The 12008-nt window shown below is 39.7% G+C and overlaps 1 protein-coding gene across 5 annotated transcripts in view; it reads left to right on the forward strand.

Annotated features, from left to right (window-relative positions):
• LOC135296419 (uncharacterized) overlaps positions 1–12008 on the forward strand; it is a 384334-nt gene that overhangs the window by 356857 nt on the left and 15469 nt on the right. For 2 of the 5 annotated variants that reach the window (XR_010358530.1, XR_010358515.1), the window contains 2 exons: positions 1596–1697; positions 5767–8683. The exons of 2 other annotated variants lie outside the window; for them this stretch is intronic. Coding sequence is in view for 1 of the 3 variants with exons in the window: in XM_064412762.1 (XP_064268832.1) it covers positions 1596–1602 (7 nt within the window). In the remaining 2 variants the exon portion in view is untranslated. Of the gene's footprint in view, positions 1–1595; positions 1698–5766; positions 8684–12008 lie in introns of those variants that run through there. One more of the 5 variants, XM_064412762.1, reaches the window with a different exon arrangement.

A 12008-nucleotide genomic window follows, 5' to 3' on the forward strand; every position in this document is an offset into this window, starting at 1 on the left:
AATCTTTATTGAGATAATCAAGATATTATGGTTTACTACAAAATGGATGGTCAGGTCTCAGCTTCCAATGCATGGGTATCAGAACCCACCCTAAATCTCTGTCTGGAAATGGAGAGAGAGGCAATAGGCAGAAAGCCAAAGGATAAAAGCTTGTACTCCCGTTGCAGAAGTAAACAACACAGGGATCCACAGAAGCAAAGTAAAATACAGTAACCCAAAACTGCTGGGATAGCACAAAGAGGCAGCACACTTCCTGATGCTGCCTGATCTTTAACATCAATTTTACTTTGCCACAGGTCTTACTTCTGAGGAACCAATGTGATGAAAACACAATTCAGATTTGCCTTTTTTCCATCTCCTTTTCTGCCCTAAGTTAACTTTTGTCAAAGATTAAAATTTTGTTTGGACATGCTCCAAAACTCATTGTGGGCACTCACAGTTACCTGCATTATATACAGCCTTATTTTGCTGCCTTAACCAGGAGACTGAGATGGGTCAAGCCTTCACAGGTAGATTTTTGCTGAGAGAAGATGACAGGTTATTGGCTGGAATTGCTACCATCACTGGTTTCTAACATTTATGTTCATGATAAAAATTATCTCTGTCATGCAGAACTGTAAGGCCATCCTGATTCCAGCTAGTATATCAATGTGCAGAAAAGAAAAGGCTTGGAGAGAAACCGGCACAATCAGGCACTGCTAGGGCTGCATGATAGTTAACATGAACTCTCAGTTTCTTGTGCTAAGGTCATTCTCTAAGGACTCTCCATGAGGTACCAATAGACCCTGACATGCAGCTCCATATCCTAGACTTTGAACTGTCCTAGGCTCTTCTCTGATATGTCAGATCTAAATAGCAAGGTCCCATCTGAACCTTCCAGATACACCTTTTTCTAAGAGACTTTACTTCAAATAAATTAGATCCCTTAGGATTTGAACTGCATTATTTTTAAGGATTTTTATCTCTACAGAATTGTGAGATAGTAATAAATATTTCATTTTTAGTAACTTCTTAGTCTATTTTATATATATCAAAAAAAGTTAAAGCTCTGATTTCAAGAAAAGAAATCCAATTTTTTAACTCTTTTATTTACAACTTTTATTGCTTTCTTCTAAAGGTCTGAAAGAAAGCTAAAACTATAGATTGAACGTTGCAATGATAAAATATATTTTTTCTTTAAGGAAAGAAAAAAAATATATTTTTTTAAAAGGAAAGAAAAAGCCTATTATCCCAATAGTTAGAGCCTTTCAACCATGCTTGAAATTCAAATATTAGTTTTAAATTCAAATAAATAAACTTGAGCTGCATCACACATCTGTTGAAGTAAGCTTAATGACATGGCTGATATCACACATTTTTATACCATCCACAGCGTAAAAATGTCCCTGTAACATTTTCCTCAAAAACTGGTTTTATTGTAAAAGACAGTAAAATAGAAGAAAATAAAATGAAATTAATGTTTCTGCTGTGAAAAACGTATGGTAAACAGAAAGTGTTAACTGGAAATCCTATTGTCTTAAACTAAGAAAAAAAAAGGAATAGAATAAACACATGTCTAAAATTCCTCTAATTTTCCTTTTCTTTTGCTCATTCAGGATATGAAGCAACATGGTTATACGAGCGAAATGGAACCTTTCATACAATTGTGAATCAACAAAAGTTAATCAGTACTAAATTTCACATTAATCAAAACTAAGGTACAGTCCTACAGTAATCCCTATAATAATTTTGTGGTCTGTTTCCATTTTATAGCTAAAATAGCTCTAGAATATTGTAAGAGAACTGTGAGCCAAAGTGAGAGAGCAAGAGATATCTGGTAGGTCTCACCCTGCAAAGTATTTCAATAATTTTTATGTTGTCCAAGACAACTGCAACTTGAATACTGTAAACTAATCTGGAAGAGAACCATCAAATTTCAAAGGGGAAAATAAGTGTGGCTCATTAAAAATGTTATAACTGAGTAGAGTTAGCTGTAAAGGATTGTTTTTAACAGAAGTCTCTTAGCTGGAAGCTCAGTAACATCTAAAAATGTGGGACAATTTCATGCAACTAAACAAGAAGGAAATGATTATACAACAATCAAAACAATATTGCTGTTTGGATGTTCTTTAAAGTTGTGAATAGCCACCTTTGCTTTAAAATTCACATTTCTGTACTTTGGAAAGTGTACTTGAAGACAATTTGGTGCTGTTTTTTCCTTCCAAAGCCATATGGTTGAGAGAATTAAGCACTGTCCTGGGAATCAGGACATTCTCACTCCTTGTCTCATCTTTACTGCTGATGGGTCTTAATACTTTCTACTTCTTTAAACTTTGGAAATGCTATTTAATTATGCTATGCAACAACCCAGTTTGCAAACATTAATTAAGCCTCATAGCTCCCTTGTGGTCTGAGACAGGTAAAATACCATTAGTCTCAGATAATAGGGAAAATAAGGCTCAGAGGGGTTAAGTGGCATGCCCAAAGTCACAGAAGCAGTAGTATTTGGATCAGTATTATAATTCAAATTGTCTTTTAATCTACAATGACTCTCAAGCAAGGCCAATGCATCCATGTGACTCCTTTGAGTTAAAGAGCAAGAAACAAACATTTTAGCAGTTGTGAAAATTCAGTACCTTTAGGCTCAAATTGCCTCTAAGAATTCATTTGATCTTCTCTGATTTACAAACAGGCACATGCATAGGCCACTTCAGTGCTGCGGAAGATGAGCAGAGAATAGAAACAGCATCCCTTTAAGAAGTTTCTAAAGCAGAGAGGGGGGCAACACTGTGTAGAGGGCATCACCTCAGGGGCAGGCTGTGGGGCTGGTGTTTCAGAGTGCAGACCCCACAGGAGGCATTGGGCTTCCAGCTGCTTCACTCAGAGAAACACAAAAGTGATCTCCTCTGGCTGGAAGGGGTCAGGGAAGGGTTTCCATCCTGTCAGCTAATCTGGCAACACAGGAAGGTAAAAGAGGCTGTTAAGGAAGGAAGTGGATGACTCAGCTCCTGTTCCATGTGGGTCACCAAGGGCATAGCAAGGGGACCCCATGTGTGAAGACAGGAGCTTTGCTGTTTATCCACTCCTTAGAGATGAGCTGCACCTGGTGTCCATGCCTATAGCTCCCTGCAGAGAACCTAAACCAAGAACTGACAGAGCACAGTGACAAGCTTTGACTGGGACTTCTCAAACAAAGGAGGAGGAAAGGTATCCAGCATTTAGAATTAACATGTTAACCATGAAGAGCAAAGATCTGAAACAGCATAATAACTGGGAAACTCAGGATTACGTTGCATCCCCTATTCAAGGACTGCTACATACTCAGGTGGCCATGAGAAAGTATTCTGAAAAAGTACAAAGAAACCCTGGCAGATACCTTATTGTATACACATCTTATTTCCCACATACTATATGCAAAGGTTGGCACATGTCCTCATTGTAAGAATATATAAGAAGGAACAGTGTGCTCGGTTTTATCTGAATTAATAACTAAAGTCTTTTCTACAGTTCATATATGGGGTTTTTATTTTATCCATATCCTATATGGATTGCACTTCTGCTTCTGTTAAGGCAACCAGCTCCTAAATGGTGCAGGACCTGTGCTCGTGCCTTTTGAAGAGCCTGCCCTTTCTGGGCAAGGCTGTCCTCATGTGCCAGAACATAAATGTTTGAGGTGGGCATTCATTGTCCTTTTGTTCTTCCTGACTCACAAGCTAGATCTTTATGGGATCTGCAGTGCCTACACCAGATTTCTGAACTGCACCCGACAGTTCACAGGATGCTCTTCCTCAATAGCCCAACTGAACTTTGTTGAGTTAAAGAAGACATGGATAACCACATTGGTGGCAGACATCTGGGGTCCTACTTAGGTTTATGAGACAGATGATATGCCAGAATATGATTTGCAGTTTCAAGAATATGTAATAGCAGATTCAAGTAAGTGAAGATGCTTTCTGGACACTGACATTACTCTGATATTCTTTTTGTCTAACATTGAGTCATTAGGACATTCAGGACATTCCAGCAGTCCAGCTTAGCAGAGATATCTCAAATAATCACAAGGAGATCTTCAAATATTTTGTCATCCAGGTACAGAATTGTTTGTGACATACCATAACCAGTAATGAGAGCTAGTACTACTCCAGGGGAAGTGGAAGGCTTGAGTCTTTGTATTTATGTTCACTATTATTATCATTATTTTCAAGAGTACGCAGAATTTGTCTGTCCTTGAGAAAGCTGGTCATAGTCTAGTGCTGCCCCTTGCATGGCTCCAGCTTGTGCCAGGTACTTCTATAAATCTCATCAAAAAAGGAAACCATTCCTGAACTGATTTTAACAAGAGTTCTTGGTACCTCTTCAAGTGATATTTGTCTCCACTGAAGCCCTGAGGACTGCCTCTCAGCTTGATTATTGTTACTCTGATCACACCTCACTGCATTTCCAAGGGTGTAGCCACATTACATTTCTACCACATTACAGAAAAGAAATTATTGAAACCTTTGTTTCAAAAACAAAGTAACCTTTGTGTTATTTTTGCCAAAAAGCTCTGGCTAGCTGCTTAATCCTTCCCTTATCTTTCAGTAGATACTGCTTTCCTGGCTGCTGTATCCAGCCAAGAGGCTGTAATAATCACAGGAACCTCTCAAATATTCGGAGCTTCAGCTATTTCCTGCCTCTATCCTTCATATACTGTCTTTTCCAAAGATGTTCTTGAACCATGTATAGTTTAAAACTGTCTCACAATTTTGATGATTTAAATCTCTTTTGTGTTCTTCTTTATTTTTTTTTTTTTATTATAACCGGCCAAGACTACACTTCATGTCCTGAATGCAGTAACATGCTTTCTCTTCTCCTTGACAGTGTGGAATTATTTCAAGTCTTATTGAGACTAATTTTATGGCACAGATGAGAGGTTTTTGACCATTTTGCAGTGGCTATTCAACCGGGTTTCTGATTTGTACTTACTATTTATCAAAGAAAGACCCACTCTGTTTTACTCAGTTTGAACCAATATGATCTCCTTCCCTCTCTGAACAGCAACCTTTAAAGATTTATAGGGCAGCAGCTTGGAGTTCACTAACTACTCCAGAGACACATGAAATTACAGTTCTGATAGAAGGTGTGAATTCTGACAGCATCAGAAGTTTCAGAATAAAACTAGGAATTTCACTTAAATCTTCAGATTTTTTAATTTCCTGACTGAGATGGAGTGAAAGAAATGGCCGTTGCAGCTAAGTGAAGTTTTTCTAACACTGAGGGATTTATCTAGATGTCAAAGTGCTTTCCTTGACATACAGCTAAAAGAGAAGGGTGGACAAGCAGCCAGAGGCGCCCCATTCATAAGTTGTCAGGCATTTTCTTTCTACAGTAAAGATTATAACTAGAAACAAACACTGACAGCCAGATGTATTTCTGCTTCCTGTTGAAGATACAATTTGTAATTAGTGGAATATCTCCTGGCAGATTTTTAGATGCAAAGGCTAGTTCTTACAGGGAAAATAAAAACAAAGTCTCAAAATGTATGTATCTTTTCTATTCATCGTTTTTTAAGCTCTGGTAGGTCATGATGAGTTTGAACATCCTCTTCTTCTTCTTCTTCACATTTCTCACATTAGGGAAGTGGTGAGCCTGGAGAGAGAAAATTTTTAAAAAAAAGTGTTTGACAGAGTTTGACACAGTTTAATTCTGTCATGGTCTTTTGCCTGGATTTTGCCTTGGTGTCTGTTACAGGAACAGCAAAGCCATCCCCTTCCTTCTTACGATTTTGAATTTGGTTTTGTTTTACAGGTTTTCACATAGAAGAACTGCTCATCAGAACAGAAACTAACCTGCAACACGTTTTGTGCAGCTTGGATAAATCAAAATAATGGCATCCTGGCAAACATTTCGTAGAGAGAGTGTAATAATTATTGGTTTGGTTTTCCTTAACCTCTTTTTGTTTAGTCAACATTAAGTCAATCCACCTGGAGCTTAATACTGTATGTTACTATAGTAACTTTACAGCCTATTTGATTGTGACAAAGGGCTTCATCTCGTCCATTTCATGCTCCTGTGTCGACCTACTCCCTCCCAGTGTTTTATTATATCTGTCTTTAAGAGTATCTGCAGGAGCCACAGCTGCTCTGCTTTTGTAGCAGAAAGCAGCTTTCACTGTGTGAAATACTCTGCTCTAAAAGGTCTTTTGGGCTGATGGCATTATTGAATTTCAAAGCAAAGACAAACAACATTAAATTGTTTAAAGCTAATATTCATGTTTTGCTGTACAGCATGTTTGGGGTTTTTTTCAGAATGGAACAGTATATAATCACTGGTTGATACCCTTGAGAGCAAAACCACAAAATAAAGCAATGTAGAATACAAAAAGACATGAAAGTAATTCAGTTTTCAAAACAAAACAAAACAAAACAAAAATTGTTGAGGGCTTAAGAAAAACATTAACTCCAGAAGCTGGAGTTAGCAGTTTGTAAAATGAAAAATTGAATCATTTTCTACAAATGGGCCCGATTCTTCCCTGTTAAACCCCTGTGAAGCCATTGATTTTAATGGCATTACTTCCAAATTTATACTGGTACGAGGTTGAGTAGTACATGACCCATGAGTGCAAAATGTTTAAGAGTTTCCGACTGTTGCCTGTTCATTTTACAACCTGGTTGTTCTATAATACTCTAACCAGCCATGTGGATGATTGTAACAAGCCACTACGCAGCTTTTGTTTGGATTACCAGTGCCTCAGAACTCTTTCATTACATTGTTTGTTCCTGCTGTTGTTTAAATTTACCTTACTCTAGCTTCTCAGCACAATTTATTCCTTACTGGAGTTCTTTTCCCCTGCCTGCTCTACAGCTACTGGCCTCATGAGTGAAAATACTTTACAAATCTATTTTTCCCCAGTCCGCTCAGATTTGTCTCATATTGCTAATATTTATCAGCATATTTGATTTGAGAATAAAACATGTTCTCTGCCCTAGTTTCTCTCACTCCTCACATGTTGTTACGGATGCTTCTGAATAAAGAACTCTGCATCTCTTTGTCGCCAGCACAAGGGCGATGCGGCGAGGCTCCTCCTGCATTTCAGCAGAGCCCTGCTCCAGTTGTGTTAATTGTTGGGCTGGGAGGGCAGCAAGCACTGAATGCTGCCTTGTTAACTTGCTAAGCAGCTGGTCAGCAGGGTAGTTTGATTCCAGCAAGGCTCTTGACACCTCTGCCAAGGGTTATTGATACCTCACACACCCCAGCTGAGACAGATTGTTTTAGTCGTGCTTCATATCCATAGCACAGCCTGTAGTTAGGAAAAAAAGTGATTGACAGCTCACACCTCCTGGGCCCTTCTTACTACCAGACACAACATCTGCTATGCCCTGTGGAGCAGTGAACCAACACACACTGAGAGAACTGTTTCTAGTATTGTCAGGGTTGATTTTGTTTAACCCTTTCTGGCTGCTCTCTGGAGATGAACATAGGGGTTTCTGTAATGCTTCACACGTGCTTTAAAAGTGTGGAATATTTGACCAAGTGGATGCCGGAGAAGATGGCATTTGCAATGGCAAGGAAATGGGCTGGCAGCTCTTCCTCTGTAAAGTGACCAGCGTAGTCAGGATTGTAAAATAGAAACTGGGTTATCCCTGCAGAAGTGCTGCTTATTTCCAAACAGTGCCAGGGATGCAGCCAATGGAGAGTGCAACTCTGAAATGTGCCCTGAAGCAATTTCACTGAGTGTGCATGGATATAAGGAGGATGAGCACAGCCCTAAGTCTGTTTGCTAACCAGTTACCTAGGTCAAAACACGCTGGTTAAAGTTTAGGTTATATGTACAAACAGCAGAGGGGTATAGCTTTTGACAGGGAGGAAAGGGGAAAAATGGTTCCATTTTCTAACTTAGAAAACTAGCCAGTAACAGTTGGCAATTGCAGAATCTTCACAATAAATGAAGGCATGTTTGATTACAAATATGAATCATTAAATGTACTTGCAAGGAATTTTTGTAAGCTTTCTTCAACATGTTTAAAAAGTTATAAGAAATATTTTAAAGACTCCCAAAATCAAATAGATTTTCATAGAATACATCTGACATGTTGTTATGCCTTACTTTTGGATGGGTTTGGGTTTGGGGTTTTTAAATTTTTCCTTCCTAAAATAGCTGAAGCTTAAAAATTAATATTTTTCTAAATCATAAAATTACAGAATAATATAATAGAATCATAGACTTGTCTAAGTCAAAGAACACCCTTAATATTTGAGTTCAATTGTTAGCCCAGCACTGCTGAGTCCATCACTAAACGTGTCCCCAAGCGTCATAACTGCACGTCTTTTAAATACCTCCAGGAATAGTGACTCCACCACTTCCCTGGGCATTCCAATTTTTGACAACCCTCTCTGTGAAGAACTTTTTCCTAATGTCCAATCTAAATGTCTCGTTGAGAACATTTCCTCTAATCTTGTTATTTGGGGGAAGAAATCAACCCCTATCTCACTACAACCTCCTTTTCGTGAAGCTGTAGAGATCAATTAAGTCTTTCCTGAGACTCCTTTTTTCAAACTAAACAAATCCAGCTGCCTCAGCTGCTCCCCACAAGACCTGTGCTCCAGACCCTTCACCAGCTTCGTCGTCCTTTTCTGGGCAAGCTCCCATACCTCAACATCCTTCTTGTAGTGAAGGGCCCAAAATTCTACACAGAATTCAGGGTGTGGCCTCACCAGTGCTGAGTACAGAGAGTCATACAGGGGGGTCCATCACTGTCCTGATCCTGCTGGTCACTCTTTTGGATACAAGTCAGGATGCCATTGTCTTTCTTGGCCACCTGGGTACACACTGGCTCATGTTCAGCTGCCATAGACCAACATCCCCAGATCCTTTTTCAACAAGGAAATTTGCACTCTTCCTCCAGCCTGTAGGGTTTGTTGTGACCCAAGTGTAGGACCTAGCATTTTGACGAGTTTTGAGCCTGATACATTTGGCCTCAGACCATTGGTGCAGACTGTTCAGATCCCTTTGCAGAGCCTTCCTGCCCTCCAGCTGATCAACACTCCTGCCCAAATTGTTGTCACCTGAAAATGGACTGAGAGAGAACTTGAACTCCTCATCCAAATAATTGTTAAAGATATTAAACAGGACTGGCCCCTATGCTGAGGCCTGGGGGACACCACCTGTGACCAGTCACCAGCTGGTTTTAATCCACTCTCTGGGCCCAGCCACCCAACCAGTTTTTTGCTCAGTGAAAATGCACATGTCCAAGCCTTTCTCCAGGAAAATATTATGGAGGACAGCATAAAATACTTTTACTAAAGTTCAGGTAGACTATATCTACAACCTTTCCCTCATCCACTAACTGAGCCACCTTGTCATAAAAGGAGATCAGGTTGGTCAGGCAGCACCTGCCTTTCACAAACCTATGCTTGCTACTTCTGGTCCCCTGACTGTCCTGTAGGTGCTGCATGGTGCCTTTTAAGAGGATCTGCTCCAAAACTTTCCCCAGCACAAAGGTCAGGCTGACAGGCCTGTAGCTCCCCTGTCCCTTCTTCTACCCCTTCTTGTAGATGGGCATCATATTTGTTAACCTGCACTCAGCTAGGACCTCACCGACCAGCCAAGATTTCTGGTGAATGATGAAAAGTGGCTTGGCAAGCACTTCCACCATCTCCATCAGTTCCCTGGTGTGGTCTCATAGATTTGTTCATGTCTAAGCGGTGTAGCAGGGCATTGACCATTTCCCCTTGGATTATGAAGGCCTCATCCTGCTCACCGCCCCTATCTTCCAGCTCAGGGGGCAGGGTACTTGGAGAACAACTGTCTGACAACTGAAGACTGAGGACAAAAAAAGAATTAAGGAATTCAGCCTTTTATTCATCCTTTCTCACTGTGTTTCCCCCCCGCCCCCCAACAGACAATAAGAGATGGAGATTCTCCTTAGCTCTCCTCACATTGATGATGTATTTCTGGAATTCCTTTTTTTTGTTTTGTTTGACCCCCACTTCTTACTTCTCTGAGAACAGAAAACTATAATTTTGTGATTGCTGTGCCCAAGATAGCCCCCAACTATGACATCAACTCCAAGTCTTTGCTCACAAGCAACAGGTCCAGAAGGGCAGCTCCCCCAGCTGCTCCCTCACCAGCTCTGTCAGGACATTCCCTTCCACGCACTACAGGAACCTCCTGGACTATTCAATCTCTGCTGTATTTATTTGCTACAGACATCTGATACATTGAAGACTCCAAAAGGAGCAAGGACTAGCAAAATCTTATTTTCTTGCATCATATAGTCACTGAGACTTTCATAGCAAATGCTATACAAAGTAGAGAAGGCATATGGTAACAGATCAAAAGGACTTTTTGGACCTCTTTTTTTAAATTTGGCTGTAAACTGGCTTCCTACCATGCTGTCATGCTTTAGAACTGATGCTTGCCAGCTATATTATCTGTGTTTACAAAGACATAAGGATGTGTTATGCTACAGAGGAACTAATAGGTTTATTTATTATATCTTTAGTATAGCAGAGTAATTAGCAATATTATTATTGCTAAGCATCACTATCACCTCTTGTCAGCACCATGTAACTCCAACATAAGTCACTGTGTGTTTTATATCCCAGAAAAAATTATTGGCTGGGTGAGTTTGCATGATACTGTCTTGCTCATACTTCATGGGATAATATGGCTGTGTTCTTCTGGTAGGCTGAGGATTTGCTACAGTGAATGCTACAGCAAACCAGTATTATGACTACATGACTTACTGCACACAGCTCTCACCTCTGGTGGTTATCTATCCTTTCTTCCCTCGAGAATCTGGACTGTACTTCTGGTGACTTTAATACTTACAGCAGCCTCAGTGTGAGTTACATTAAAAAGTCAGAATATCAGATTAGTGACAAGCAATTTTTGTTTCTGGATTTGTAGTTACTGTGACTGCCTGTGATGTAAGGGTTCTCTGAATAAAATAAAATTAAGAATTCAGATGCACAACAAAGTCGGACTTTGGTTTATGTCCTTTTTCTGAAATTTTTTTCCCCTCTAGAGGTCATATTTGTTTTTAAAAAGGTCACATTTCCTCTAAATAAGCAGGATGTAGATATTTTGAAATATAAGCCAACAGAAATGGGGAAATCAGCCACACTTCCAGCCAATGGGAGAACATGGCAATGTCTCGAACTGACAACCACTTGGCACTTGCCAGGCAAAGAGCAAGCAAGGCCAGACAGATTAGGTGTCAGGAAGAGATTCTGGCACCAGTAAAACACCAAACAACTTTTATTAGCAAAATCAAATACATAAGGATGGATACACACTGGTCAAAACAACTATATTATCAGTACAAGTTGATACTGATGAGGTGTCTTGTCCACTAGTAACAGACAGATCAAGACGTCAGATCACCAATTACACAGATGTGGTATCATTTTCTTGTTGGAAACCAAAACCATCATGTCAGTACCAAAAACCAAGTCAGCTCAGTAACAAGGAAAAAGGGTTGAGTTCATATTCATCATGTCACACTTGTTCCTCTGTGGAAAGGACATGTTTGAAAAAAAGGGAGAGCTCCTCTAAATTGAAGAAGTCACAATGCAATAATCTGAGAGACTGGGACAATGCAGTTAGATTTCAAAGAACTCCATCAAAGCAGTAGGGAGGAATGCTGGAAACAAAGGCAAAGACAGGTATAGTAGAAAGAAACAGAATAGTCCTTTCTTAAGCACTTTTTAAGGGTCACACTAAAATAGCCATATAAGGTTTTCCCTGTCCCTTGCCTGTTGATGTGCCAATATATAAAAGAGTTAATGTTGAGTATGGAGGAAGATGTGGTGCATTAAACATAATTACCTCGAGCATCTATATTCCATCCTTTTTTTTCTTCTCCAAGAAGGCAATCTTATTGTTTACTCTGAAAGGCAAAATCAAGGGTCAAGACAGAAACAACTCCATGAAAGCTTCTGCTATGTAGTAGAGAGACAACACAAACTAAAGGTCTTTTCGGCTCCTGAAATCTAAAACACTTGAAAGAATGAAGGTCTTAGTCAAACTCTATCACTGCAGGGAA

The sequence above is a fragment of the Passer domesticus genome, chromosome 3 (assembly GCF_036417665.1).
Source record: "Passer domesticus isolate bPasDom1 chromosome 3, bPasDom1.hap1, whole genome shotgun sequence".
In the NCBI taxonomy this organism is placed as follows: Eukaryota; Metazoa; Chordata; class Aves; order Passeriformes; family Passeridae; genus Passer; species Passer domesticus.